Source organism: Acanthochromis polyacanthus, chromosome 20 (assembly GCF_021347895.1).
Source record: "Acanthochromis polyacanthus isolate Apoly-LR-REF ecotype Palm Island chromosome 20, KAUST_Apoly_ChrSc, whole genome shotgun sequence".
NCBI lineage: Eukaryota > Metazoa > Chordata > Actinopteri > Pomacentridae > Acanthochromis > Acanthochromis polyacanthus.
Genome location: NC_067132.1, coordinates 19,561,844 through 19,576,922, shown reverse-complemented (window position 1 = coordinate 19,576,922; position 15,079 = coordinate 19,561,844). Strand labels below are relative to the sequence as shown.

At 37.8% G+C, this 15,079-nt stretch overlaps 1 protein-coding gene across 1 annotated transcript in view; it reads right to left on the bottom strand.

The window, feature by feature from the left end:
• Positions 1-15,079, bottom strand: part of vipr1b (vasoactive intestinal peptide receptor 1b) — a 57,720-nt gene that overhangs the window by 37,138 nt on the left and 5,503 nt on the right. The window contains exons 2-3 of the mRNA XM_022209712.2: positions 10,347-10,437; positions 5,750-5,860 (exon numbers count right to left, since the gene is read on the bottom strand). Coding sequence (XP_022065404.2) covers positions 5,750-5,860; positions 10,347-10,437 — 202 coding nt within the window. The remainder of the gene's footprint in view (positions 1-5,749; positions 5,861-10,346; positions 10,438-15,079) is intronic.

Genomic DNA, 15,079 nt, shown 5'->3' with positions numbered 1-15,079 from the left:
TTATATTAACCTGATTCTGTAGCAAATGAAAATTCTGCACTGGTCAGTCATCAGTGACTCTGCTGTGACACGCAGTTGCATGACAAAAGTTCAGGGACTTTTTGGCTGAACTGCAGGCTGTGTATGCATTGAAGAGAAAAGTGACAAGCCTGGAATCTAAGCAGCAAAATATGTACAATATCTAGAGCCACCACCTTTATGTCACAAATGCGCTGAAAAGCATCATCAAGCGTCACCATTTAAACAGAGCGGTGGTGACGATCTTAAAGTCATTTTGTCTTTTATTTTCATGCAAGAGTCACAGAGTCAGGAGCTTCAGTTTAGCCGGGAATGTGAAGCTGTGTCAGAGAAAAATCTGAAGGTCTCAGACAAATTTTCATGCGGTGGAGGAGCTGATGTCATGAAAGCAGCAAACAAGGACACATGAAGGTTTTAAAAGAAAAGGAAGAAATGCCAGAAAGTACTCAGAATCAGACAAGCAAGACAAAATTGCAAAAAAAAAAAAAAAAAAAAAAATCCATGTAAAAAAAAAAATCTAGTTTTTGAAAAACAAGATAAATAATGATCTAAAATGAGTCAATGAAGTAATGTTTACCGTATAAAGAGAGCCGAGAGAAAAGCTGTTGAGAACTAAGACGTTGTTTCTTTTTCTTATCTGCAGCCCGTGAATCATCTCATTGCGTCTGTGCTTCTTCCAACATAAAGGTTAAAGGATGAGCTGGATTCCTCCTTGTTTTCTTAAACCCAGAGTGTAATCTGTGACTGAGTTTACATGGAGACTTTAAATCTACTCCTTTATTTGGCTCCTGTAAACACTACATAGTGTTTACAGTAACCTGGATGAACTTTTATCCCGAGTTTCATGTACCGTGAAATCTATCAGGGACATGTCATCTGTTTTCTTTTAATGCACCGCACTAATTCACAGGGTCAGCACTGTTGTTTTTCTGTTTTTCCAGGGCTTTGTACAAGGACACGTGAAGTACAGCAGCCCGTTCTTCTCAGCCTTTGACGGGATCATTGCATAAAAGTAAAAGCTCTGAAATCTTACAGACTAGTGCTATAACTAATGATGAACTGATGCTCATTATGAGGCTCATAAAAAGATTAAATCTACATTCCTTTGAGTTTCTTGCCTTTTTAAGCTTTCTGTGGGTGCAGAGACACTTCTAAGGCGGATGTAAGGGGAACCACAGCAACGACTGATGTCTCATTAGTGAGCCATGTGGCCACCCTGGGTCTGACTGGTTTTTCACTGGAATGCCGACGTCCAAGTTTCAGTGAATGCAACTGTGGTGTACGAGTTCAAGTGAAAGCAGCATTTGATGACTAAAACAGATGTGTAGCAATCAGCTGTTAACAGAAGGCAGTAAAGACACAGTTTGCATGCCTTTAAAATGATAGAAGTGCACACACAGACTTCAAAATGTTAACATCAGCTGAAGTTTAGTTGCCTCCAGCTGTTTATAGGAGTCTTTCCTCTCAATTAAGTACATATCTGCAGCCTCAAACAGCAACAGAATCCATATGAGTGTCTCCAAAGAAGACCTGCACACCTTTATGCACAACACTGTGGTATCTCCAGTCACTATAATCTTAATTAAACCCAACATGGAGACAGGATTGATCATTGTTCAGTGGTAAAAAAAACACTGTGCACACTTTAATCATTTGCTACACAGATGAACCTCAAGCTCATCTAAGCTGAATATTGTTTTACTATAGAAGTCTGATCCATTTACGAAAGTCAAAATAATTTTCTGTCATATCAAGTTATAGTGTATTGGGAGATTGTAAGTGCAGTAAAATTATTCTGTCTGTGAATGTGTTATAGAGCAGGAGCTGACTGTTATAGAAACTATCAAAATATGGCAACAGGTAGCTGAAGTCAAATGAATTATCATCACACAGGGAAAGAGTTTCCAGTGTTTAGGGAATCATAAATAAATCAAACACTCTGCAGCATCTTTTCTCCTGGACTATTTTGAGCAGTGGTCCTCCAAATAAATGCAACAACTAATAGTATTAACTTAAATAACCTCCATTAGTCTATGCACATCAGATAAATCAGCTCTTTTAACTGTAAAATAAGAAACCATGTGGTCTTCTAACTCTCATGTTGAAATATTTTTTAATTGGTATCTGTACTATAGCAGCATAATAGAACTCCTGAAATTCAGTCGTTACATTTTTGGTCTTCGTGTGCCACCACAACATATTTGGTGAACGCATTTGACCACCCCCTATTAAACATTAATGGAGCAGCCAGTGGTCAGGCATCCAATCAATATTGTAAATGGCCATTTGCATGCATGCAAATAATTTCATTTTTCAGTGTCCACCCAAAGGCTTCACTGCACGCAAATACATTAAAAAAATCAAGGAAAAACTGGTGGTGCTGCATTAGGTCAAGACCATGATGGTAGAATAAAGTGAATAAAAAACGAGCAGGTGAGTCATTCCATGTCAATTCAACAAATGCTTGTTGCACCACTTTCTCAGATCCTCCCAAAAAATTTTTTGGGCTTTATTTGGGTAATTTTATGAACAAATGCAAAGTATTATGGTTATAAACATACAGTATAAGCAGTAATGATCTAATCTAATACCCATAGTCAGTCCAAACTTAATCCTCGCCTATGATTTTAGGGTTTTAAACTACTAAAAAAAGCAATTTATACTCCTTTTACATGGTCAGAATTTTTTCCCCTTCCAAAACTTTTACCCTTCTGGTGAGAAAAGTATAGAAATGAATGAAAATAAAAAATACTGGACTGTGGAATTTCCCAAAATATCCTTATTATTTCATGGGCGACTTTATTTTGGGTTTTTCATGCCTCTATTTTAGGACTTATTCTTGTGAAAAGACATTGAAAGAATGAATTTTCTTCTTTACTAATGAAAGTTGCATAAGGTAAAAGTTTTAAAACATTAAAATAAAGCTTATTTATTGATTTATAGGCTGTTGAACTCAGGTGTAGACCCAAAATAGCCTAACTTTAGGCATTAAAAAGTGCATGTGGGATACATGGTACGCGGTTCAAATTTTTTTTGGAGGAACTAGTATGTGTGAAGTATGTGTGAACTTACTTTCATATTTGTTTCTTGTGCCAAAGATGAGCAACTGCTGAATCAATTTACTATACATTTTGATCCTCGTTTTTGTTTTTAGGAACCATTTACATGACCAACTAAAGATGAAAGATGAATCTGAAGCATCAGCATCGTAGTATAAGTTACAAAGGGCATATCTGAAGTTAATTATTATATAGACATTGTTTTTTCTTTCATACAGTAACTGAATAAGAAGAAATGGCATCACTCCCAGACTGCATTCTCAGGACAGCCTCGGTATCGTATTTGACTTATCAGCTGAATTTGAAGATTTGCAAGTGAAATTCATGCACCCAAAAGGTCCCAGCAAGAAGTTCACATGGCCTAGAAAGGATGACGTAGTGTGGGTGCCTACAGCCCACATCCTCTGTCCAATCACTGCTCCTTCAACACGCCGTGGTGGACAGTACCACATATCTGGTGCAGATGATGGCCTGATTTCAGAGAAATTCAAGCAGTTCAAAGGACAGAAATAGTGGTGTGATAAGTTGGGGACAAATTACATGTTTTACATGGGACCTAAGGCAATATAACTCATTTTAACTGCAATATATTAGTTAGAATTCCTAAAAAAACGCCTATAAAACATAGTGCATTTCTTGGTTAAATTGGCCATGAAGGATTCAAGAAACAATGTTGATACTTCAGATATCAATTATTCGGATGTTTATTGTTATACAGACAAAGTTTCATGTTTCTACTCCATGTCCCACATTGGTTTCTGTGCCAATATATGTATGGTGTTTTTCAGTCTGTTTCATAAATAGGCATCGTTTTGAGGTCTAAGGAGACTAGCTAGCTCTTGGATATTTTTAGGTTAAAGAGAACTTTTAAGGTACTTTGAGATTTTTATAACATATGAACCTTGTTACTTATTAAAATTTGTGAAAAAAATGCCTAAATTCTTGAAAAATGCCATTTTCGCCAAATTTTTAAATTGCCCTGTACCACAGAGAAATGGGTATATTCATTCCAAATTTTTTTTTCCTGCTCTATTGTTAAGGTGTTTGAACCCTTCAGATCACTTGTAAGTCTATATCATCAGTCAGTTCCCAGTATTATCTTCCTAAATCAAGCCTTTCTACCTAACATATCAATTTCCGAGTGGAAAAATAGGGATTTAAATATTTTATAACTTAGCAAATAGCAATCATATGATGTTAAAACTTTGCAAGTAATCTATTCTTATGTTGGGATAGTTAAAAAAAAAAGTTTGGAGATGATCAGAGGAGGTCATGCAACAAAATTTCCTCAGATTTGTTGAAATGAGATGGAATGACTCAGGTGTTCTTCAAGAACAGAGCCAACGGCCAAGAAGAGATGAAAAAAATAATGACTGTCAGAGTGCTGCAGATTCCTCTGCAACTGTCAACCAGTATCAAGGACCTTTATCAGTAAAAGGCAGGACAGTCGCTATTTCAACATTCCTCGTATGCAAACACATGTTTAAATGTCAAAACACTCACAGTTAGAGAAACAGAAATCAATCAATCAATATGCAAATGTCTTAAAGTTACATAAATGTCCTGTTAGAACACCTGTAGACCTGTTTGCACCGAAACAGGTGCCGGATAAAATAAACGATTCCTATAAATCTGAAGAAAGATTGTTGGTATTCAGTGTGCATGAGACACACTGTGATAGTGTCGTGGGAATTAATCTGAGCCACTTTACAGAACCAGGAATAAAAAAACTGTACTGGATGAAAGTGACTGACCATACCTTTAAATGATTCTTTTGTTTTTTTTTGTTCTCAAGTGGAAAATCTTAGTTTTGTACAATGTTATGGCAACACAACAACTTTGTCTGCTCAAATAATCAACCAAACATATCACATAGAAAATATTTATTTCTCTGCATTGTGTATTTGCATTAACCCTGTAAGCTCTAGAACCTCCCAGTGGGTGTAAAAGACATGCTTTATTTTTTAATTGTCAAATTTACATCTTGTAACATAGAAACTGTAGAATCTCAAAAAAACATTTCTACTCGTCCATGTTTCCACTCCATTACAAAAATTAACTAATTCTAAGCTTAAATTTTGCAGATTTAATCAAAATCACTTTATTATACATATCTCATTTTAAAATTTGCCTTAAATAAATTGTTTGCATTGACCAGATTCTGTAAAACTATCTCAGCTGCCACAAGCAGCGACAACCCAAACATTCAGGTACTTTTTGGCCTAACTGGGTTGAACTGCAAGCTGTGTTTACCCAGAGCAGATAGGAGGTAAGTATGTAAATAAATGAAAAATGTAAGCAGTAGAACGTCTAGAGTATGTAGTCACCAGTTTTTTCAAGTATTGGTTAAAGTTAGGAGTCCTTGGAAAAATGTTGTAAACACCGAGTCCATTTTTTCCCCCCATTCTTGATAAATAAGTAATCAAAGAAACTCAACATCCATTTCTTCTTTTTGTTGTGATTTATTCTATTATAAAGTTGCTGCACTGCACAGAACACATTATTGAATTTTCCCTACTTTTATATCAGGTTGTGCTGCTTCCATTTAGGCACAGGACTTTATCTTGCAGTGAAAAATGAGGCCACAGTAAGTAAAAATACAGCAAACACGGAGCAAACAAACACACAGACACTGCTTGGTTCAGAGTATTAATGAATGTAGATGATTTTACCTTTCTGTTGGTCACTGAAGTAGCTGAAGTACGTGGGGCAGGTTATTGTAACCACCTCTCCAACCCTGGCTGAAGGCCAGCAGGCCACGATGTCCCACATGCCTTGGCAACCTGCCGGGACAAGACAACAACAACATTAAAATGACATTACTCATAGTGTGACTCACACAACCATACACTGACACAATTATATGATGTGTTCAACAGGACACAGCTGACAATCAACGGTGTGCAGCGACTGCGTTCTGTCAGTGATTTACATCAGAAACTCATTCATAGGCTGCTTACCGAATGCTGCAACTGGAAGGCGCATTAGAACACTCAAAATTGCTTCAGAGATTTTATTTTAGGAGGAAGGAAGGTAATGCTGAGAGAAGAAAGTAAAGGGGTAAGGAGGGAAAGGAAGGAAAGAAGAACTGCAGTGTTTGGATGAGAGATTTGAGTGCAGACGGAGAGTAGGAAGTTTATTCTTGAATTATCTGAACTGTGGATAAACACACGACTCCCAGTAAAAATGATTAGACGAAGTAGCTCAGTACATTTACTCAGCTACTCCTCTCACTTCATCTTAATATTGTACTTTTTGCAGAATACAGTTTAAATGAGAAACGTACAACAAAAAGTTTGATTATTTATAACTGTTACGATCCAACCTCTGTAGTCCAACCTCTTGTCTAGATGTAACAAAATAACCACAGTTTTATTGGTTAAGGTAGATGAATTTATTGCTTAGTGGCAAAAGGAACACAAAAGTGATAAAGAACACAAGACTGGTGAGTGCTTCTAAATCAAAGAACAGAATAAAACCAAATGAAGGCTAACAGAGTTTCCAAACTTATCTAAACACAAACAAAGTCACTAACCTCCCTAGCCAAACATAAGTACATCAGCAACACCCACCACCAGCGGCAAAACTAATACAAAAGTGCAAAAACGAACTAAACAAAAACTGGTGCCTCATATTCACACATACTGACCACACAGCTCACAAACACTCAAAAATCGAATGGCTTCTTCACTAAGTTGGTGGACTGCTACCTGGAGCCTCAGTCTCCACACCAAAGCAGCAGCCGCCAGCAGAAGCCCCAAGTGTCTGTGGTACCCACCAAAAGAACCTACAGACCGAAACGCATCACACAAACAACAACAAAACACTGAGAGGCACCAGAACGGACTGGTCACAGACACCAGCCGCTCAGACTAAGAGCGGGGTTGCAGGTGTATAGTCTGCAGGTGTGGTGATGGCTGGGCCAATTGGTCAGAGGTGGAGGGGAGCTGGAGGGTGGCCCAATCAGGAAGGTCAGGAGGCGGGGAGAACAGGGCTGCAGTGCAGGTCGTCAACTCCAGACTCGTTAGTTGGAATGGCTCGCAGCTGGGGTGCTGGAGAGACTCTGAAACAGCCACGCATGCAAACTCCCCCATACAAAGGCTTAAGAGGACACCACAACAACAGGACGGCACACAACTACTTGTGGCCGTAACAATCACTATTCTAAGTATATTTTAGTTGCTTTTTTTTTTGTTTTTTTTATTACTCTGCCAAGGAACATAGCAGAGTTATATGACAATTGGCATATGTTGTTAATCTGTGAATCCGTCTGTCTGTGTGCAACATTACTCAAAAATGGAACAACGGATATGGATGAAATTTTCAGGGAAGGTCAGAAATGACACAAAGGCCAAGCGATTAGATTTTGGCAGTGATGTGACTCATAATCTGGATGCACGGATTTGTTAAAAATTTTTGTATCATTGTGAGATAGCGGCACGGCGTCACTGTAACCATGACAACAAGTGAACACATCAGCTGCCTGCTGGCAATCACATGATTACGATCTTACTACAAATCCACCACTGATGACTTATCGGGACTTCTCCGTTGGAAGTGATACAATGACGAGAGCTGTTCAAGTTGTGCAATATTCAGTCTCACAAACATGTTGCCTAACTCTAATTTTCTGTTGTTAATGGCAGTTTATTACTATATGTCTGTGCATTTTCTTTTTTAAAACATATGGTAAATACAACAATAGCCCAAGAAAAGCATATTATATTGTACGTTTTTATAGACATGTATTTCCATCCATTTATTAACTCTTAAAACCATAACTTTAACACTTCAGCTTCATCTTTTTCTTACTTTAGTTAAGCTTTTGGTCCTCTTGATTCTTAATCTTCTTTCCTGTAATTCCACTAACATTCGCCTAAACAGTGAAACTGGCTTTTTGATATGTGACATAGCGTCTAACTGAGGCATCTAAAAGCACCAGCTTCTCTGTGAGCTTTCTTCAAAGTCTTTTTTGAACATTTTTCTGTATTTTAAATAAAAGTCACAGCCTGAAAGTGTCAGTCAACAGCAGACCTGTAACACCAGAGTGAAGCTTAGGAAGGTGTCAAAAACAAAAACACAAGCAAGGAATTAATTCTGAGAATTCTAAAGCTCAGAAATCAAACAGCTCCTGTCTTTTTCAGGATGTATTTCCGTCTGTAACAAAAGTCATTTTGTGACATGCTTGTTGTTAGCTACATGCCAGAATACAGAAACTGTCAAAGCATACTTATCTTTATGTCTGTTCTATTCCAGGAAAACTAAGGAATAGCTGAAAAATCCTCATTGTATAGGCTGTGAGCGTATGGCTTCTCACACAAGCTGCTAATTCATTTATTCGGGACGTGACCTCTGAGTGCGACTTCCACTACCTTCCTGTTGAGGAAGCAGATAGGAAGGCAGAGAAATGAGGGTCGTTGCAGAGATAAGAAAAACTGTTTCCACGCGAGCCGATCTTGTATTTTCACGTAATGCAACATTCAGTATGCACACGGTGTGTCGTCATTTTTTATTAAAATGGGAGCAAATGGAGGTGACATGGGCGAAGTTTAATATGGATGAGTTTCTCTCTGTGTTCTTAAAGTCACAGGAAAGAGAACAAACTGGATACTGCAGTTTAAAAACTTCTGTGGTGCACACGTTGAAGGGCTTAGAGTTTTACTCATTTTTACTGGGTAAAAGTGCATTACAGAGGCACCTTTATTCAATAGAGGCCAGACTCTGTATACACACCCCATCATGGTGTCAGACCACAATCTAATCATTGTGTATTTGCTTGAATTTGAGTGTCAGTGTTGAATAAAAACCCCCATTATACCTGTCACAACCTGTTCTTTTTGTTTATTTTCCACTGTGCCACCATAATAGGGTTTCATTTCTTGACTCACATATTTCAGAGTCCAATTCTCAACACTGCAGCTGCTGATTCTGCTGCCTTCATTTGGCTGATTTATCCTCACTCAAAACTAAGTAACAAAACATTTCTAGTTCTGATTTAAGGTCTAACATAACGTCAAAGACTGAGCTGATCCCCTGCTCATCATCTGATTAATTTACAATAAATTCAAAAATTATTACTCAGAACTTGATTAAACATGAGCTCAGCAAACTTTAAAACATAATTTCCAGTAAACACAAAAAAGGTGGCTAAAAAATGCTTTAATTCTGGCCTCTTTTTCCCCATGTTTTTTGAACACCCTTAACACTCATCTGAGGACACATGATGGAAAAATAACATCAAACAAATGAGACCAGGAAACGTAATCGAATTTTATGATTATGTTTATGCTGTAACCTTCAGATAAAAAGGCCTGACCTTGTTGGCTTTAATGGCAGTGGACGCCCAAAAAGATGAGTTTTTAATCATTTTGATAAGACTTCAGGTTAATCAGCCGGAGCGCAGCACAGGAGAGGGAGGGGCCATGACAAAGTCAGCTGCAACCAATAGTTATGTGATAAAAAATTCCAGGACTTTTCACCTGTACTGGGCTGTAAGTATAGATTTTCTTGTTCCACATATTGGTAACACTTGTGGGAACTGTGAGGAAAGTTTTGTACAAGTTGCTTCAAGGATTTTGGGTTGTTTTTTTTTTTGCACCATAAGTTAGCAAAGAAATTCAACCAACTGCAACCAGCAACCACATGACAAACATTGAGGGACTTTTCAGTTGAACTGCAGGATGCGTTTACACAGAAGAAACAAGATCCAAGTAGCATCATATCTATACTATCTAGAGTCACCATGTCTTACGGTATTTCCAACACACGTGGGCTCTTGGAAAGTGTTGTACATACTGAGCCTAAGTGTTTCTACATTACTGTCAAATAAATAATCAAAGAAATTCTCCTTTTTTTATGATCTATGGCATTATAACTTTGTCATATTACATTAAAGACATGGGTTTTTTTTTTTAGTTCTAGCGATGGTTGGCTTTGTGTTTAGAAGGCTAACGTGTTTTCACTTCAGCATCTTTCATGTTCTCACAATGGTCAGATTTACACAAATCTCTGCTTTGGTTTCTTTTCAGATGTGTGGCTGAAATAGTCTTTAAAGGTTGATATATTATTGTAATAGTTGGCTGAGGCAAAGTCAAGATAATTCTATTACGTCCCTGGCAAATATGTGCTCTGTTTTTCTGCTTTATCCAGAACTCCCACACTGGATGACCTTACCTCAACATTTATTCATTCTTACTGCCTCCCATTTCCTCTACACAGCTCCTGCACACCTTTACAGCCACACAGACGAACAAATGTTTTAAGAATCACCTGTAGTGACGTTCCCGGAGGTACTATTTTCGCAGCGCTCCTTCTCCAGCTCGATCTCATTCACCACATCACACATCTGCACCGACGACACCTGTGGAAGAGGCAGAAAGCCCATTTAGGAAAGAAACAAGCTTCCATTACAGCACTGCAATTAGTTTTTGCAGTCATTTATGTTCTGTGAGGCCGAGCCAAGTAGAAAGTTGCCAGAAAATATGTGGCAATAAATATTTTAGCAAACATTTTCCCTTTATCGCATTCTTGCAACTTTGGCCTTTCATGTTGTGTTTTCCTATCAGAAAGAACACCTGGCTAATAATACAGTTAATACACAGAAATGTTCTCTAAGTCTGAAATCCAAACAGAGCTCCGTCTTGCCGGGGAAAATAGATGCTATCATGCAAATGGATTAGGAAGTGGAGAAGGGAGCCACTGAGTAATCTACTGCGATTGTTCATCTGTGTCAACAAGGGCTGAGAAATGCGGGCTGACAGCCGCTGGCGGAGAGCCGCTGGGTCAATGAAAATGTGTAAGACGAGCAGCAGGGAGCTTGAGAAGGTCAGTGGAGATGAAGGGAAGTCAGCGTGAGACCGAGAGCATTCATGAACTCCCAGAAAAGAGCTTCACCCTGCACATGCTGCAGGACTGAAACCAGTAAAGGTCACGGCGCGATAAGCTCCGCAGCACAAAGCCCACGATGCATTTACAATTACAATGAGTCATGTCCTCTAATTGATTCTCGTAGATGTCTTTGTAGTCTCTTTAATGAGCTCCCGGCACCTTGGAGCTGTCAGACGTGAAAATGATCCTCATCAATCAACCGGGAATATTTAGTCCGAGATTGAGCTTCTGAAAAGATGCAAAACTCGCCGCAGACGAGACAAACTGTGCAAAATGTCACTAATGAAAGAGGACAACTCATGAGTATCTCCACAGAAGCATAGTGAGGCAGAGCAAAGTCAGAGGTTCTTCATTTAATCAAATAGTAAGGGCAAATAATTCAGTTGACCTGCCGTGCTTTGTCTTACCTGGAGGAAGTCAGTTCAAAAATTGTTACGCAGTCAACAGATCGGTGCGATTATGGGATTTTTGGTGGCAACTGGTGCAGTTTATAAGCTTACAAAAGGGTAAGAGGAAGCTAAATAGTATAGCAGTCTTTGATTGGATTCTCAATGAGCAGAAAGACAGTTTATCTTAGAGTTTGTGATTCCAGCTGTAACATAAAATACACTGAAATGAATAATAAAAAATAATCATTCAAAGCCATTTGCCGATTCGCTGTGGTTATAACTTCATCAATTCATACAAAAAACAGGCTGAGTCCTTTTTTCCTTTAGACAAATCTCGATTTATTTAGGCAGGAACAGTCTCTTCCTCCCTCTCAGTGCTACCATTAAGTATCACCAATGTCAGAAATGTTAAACTTCTCAAAATTGTCTTTTCTTCTTATTGTTGCTTCACTTGGATGTTTGCTTGTTTGCTTCACTGTGCAGAAGGTGCAGAGTTTAACAGTAAAAGGTGTTTCAAAGTTTCAATTCTAAGTTTATGGCACAAGCATGATTCTGTGACATCGTATCTGGACTGGAAACCAATCATGTTGTGGAAATATGATCCCAACAGTACATCTTTGTAATACCTCCGTGTTATTTACCTTCACCTCTCTACTCTGCCTTTCTGGGCTTAACTCATTGCCTCACTCGCTCTTACTCTTCCTCCTGTGAATGAGGTCGTCCTGACACCATCATAAGCCACACAGCTTTGTACACGGGAGGCTTTACCTGCAGCGGATTACTACGTATCCTGGAGTAATAGCAGCTGAACTGGCTGGGAGGCAGCAGATTATTCTGTTAACTTCATCTGGGCAGAGAAACTCGGACGCAGGAGGAAATCTCATGTTGGTCAGACCTTTAGGTAACCTTATTTTTGATTAGCATGGAACTGATAGCAGGGCAACGGAGCACTTTAGAGAGGATTTGGTTCCAAAATCCCTCTCAGGGGAAGATATTATCATTGCGAAAGTTAGAGAATGCAATATTGTGAAACCTGATCTATCACTGAGTTTAATCTTGTGTGGAGCTGATTTACTATCACTGCTGTAATCCTAATAGCTAGTAGAGCTACTGTAGCATTATTCAAGTACGGTTAGAAGCTATTTTTGACAAGAAGTTTGTGTTAACAGTCACACTATTAAAAATATTTTATCAGAGTACACCACAATATGTCAAATATATGCCAAACTGAGGAGAGAATAATCCAAATTAAGTCCAGTGCATTGAATTATGAGCATTGATTCCGCAGCATATGTCACAAAACTCATTTTTGTTACAGTAAATGACACAATCATATTATGTGAAGCTGGAATATTCTAGCTGGTCAAATGCACAATTGACCCTGGGCTTCAGGTTTTAAGGTTTCCTCCTGGTGATATGATTTATTACAAACGTGTTGATTCTGTTGAAAGTTGATGAATTATGAAATATCATCCAGTCCTCATTAATGCACCAACCCAACCAATCTGTCTAGCTAAATCTGTTCTATTGAAAGCTAATTGCACTGAAGAAACACTGTATACATTACCAGAACCAAACTAAGCAGAGTCATTCCATGTCAATTCAACAAATGCTTGTTGCACCACTTTCTCAGATCCTCCCAAAAATTTTTTTGGGCTTTATTTGGGTAATTTTATGAACAAATGCAAAGTATTATGGTTATAAACATACAGTATAAGCAGTAATGATCTAATCTAATACCCATAGTCAGTCCAAACTTAATCCTCGCCTATGATTTTAGGGTTTTAAACTACTAAAAAAAGCAATTTATACTCCTTTTACATGGTCAGAATTTTTTCCCCTTCCAAAACTTTTACCCTTCTGGTGAGAAAAGTATAGAAATGAATGAAAATAAAAAAATACTGGACTGTGGAATTTCCCAAAATATCCTTATTATTTCATGGGCGACTTTATTTTGGGTTTTTCATGCCTCTATTTTAGGACTTATTCTTGTGAAAAGACATTGAAAGAATGAATTTTCTTCTTTACTAATGAAAGTTGCATAAGGTAAAAGTTTTAAAACATTAAAATAAAGCTTATTTATTGATTTATAGGCTGTTGAACTCAGGTGTAGACCCAAAATAGCCTAACTTTAGGCATTAAAAAGTGCATGTGGGATACATGGTACGCGGTTCAAATTTTTTTTGGAGGAACTAGTATGTGTGAAGTATGTGTGAACTTACTTTCATATTTGTTTCTTGTGCCAAAGATGAGCAACTGCTGAATCAATTTACTATACATTTTGATCCTCGTTTTTGTTTTTAGGAACCATTTACATGACCAACTAAAGATGAAAGATGAATCTGAAGCATCAGCATCGTAGTATAAGTTACAAAGGGCATATCTGAAGTTAATTATTATATAGACATTGTTTTTTCTTTCATACAGTAACTGAATAAGAAGAAATGGCATCACTCCCAGACTGCATTCTCAGGACAGCCTCGGTATCGTATTTGACTTATCAGCTGAATTTGAAGATTTGCAAGTGAAATTCATGCACCCAAAAGGTCCCAGCAAGAAGTTCACATGGCCTAGAAAGGATGACGTAGTGTGGGTGCCTACAGCCCACATCCTCTGTCCAATCACTGCTCCTTCAACACGCCGTGGTGGACAGTACCACATATCTGGTGCAGATGATGGCCTGATTTCAGAGAAATTCAAGCAGTTCAAAGGACAGAAATAGTGGTGTGATAAGTTGGGGACAAATTACATGTTTTACATGGGACCTAAGGCAATATAACTCATTTTAACTGCAATATATTAGTTAGAATTCCTAAAAAAACGCCTATAAAACATAGTGCATTTCTTGGTTAAATTGGCCATGAAGGATTCAAGAAACAATGTTGATACTTCAGATATCAATTATTCGGATGTTTATTGTTATACAGACAAAGTTTCATGTTTCTACTCCATGTCCCACATTGGTTTCTGTGCCAATATATGTATGGTGTTTTTCAGTCTGTTTCATAAATAGGCATCGTTTTGAGGTCTAAGGAGACTAGCTAGCTCTTGGATATTTTTAGGTTAGAGAGAACTTTTAAGGTACTTTGAGATTTTTATAACATATGAACCTTGTTACTTATTAAAATTTGTGAAAAAAATGCCTAAATTCTTGAAAAATGCCATTTTCGCCAAATTTTTAAATTGCCCTGTACCACAGAGAAATGGGTATATTCATTCCAAATTTTTTTTTCCTGCTCTATTGTTAAGGTGTTTGAACCCTTCAGATCACTTGTAAGTCTATATCATCAGTCAGTTCCCAGTATTATCTTCCTAAATCAAGCCTTTCTACCTAACATATCAATTTCCGAGTGGAAAAATAGGGATTTAAATATTTTATAACTTAGCAAATAGCAATCATATGATGTTAAAACTTTGCAAGTAATCTATTCTTATGTTGGGATAGTTAAAAAAAAGTTTGGAGATGATCAGAGGAGGTCATGCAACAAAATTTCCTCAGATTTGTTGAAATGAGATGGAATGACTCAGCAGTGAACATTTAGTGGAGAATTTAGCAGCTAACTGTTGGAGACCAAAAATGGAGCTAAAATGAGACTAGAAATATCACTCCCACTCATCACATTTATAGAAACACAGTGCCAAATAAATGCAAATGTGAAAATCAACAATTGTTTGCTAATTTGTTACCTATATGTGTTATTTTCAGTTTGTTCTCCTCCCACACAG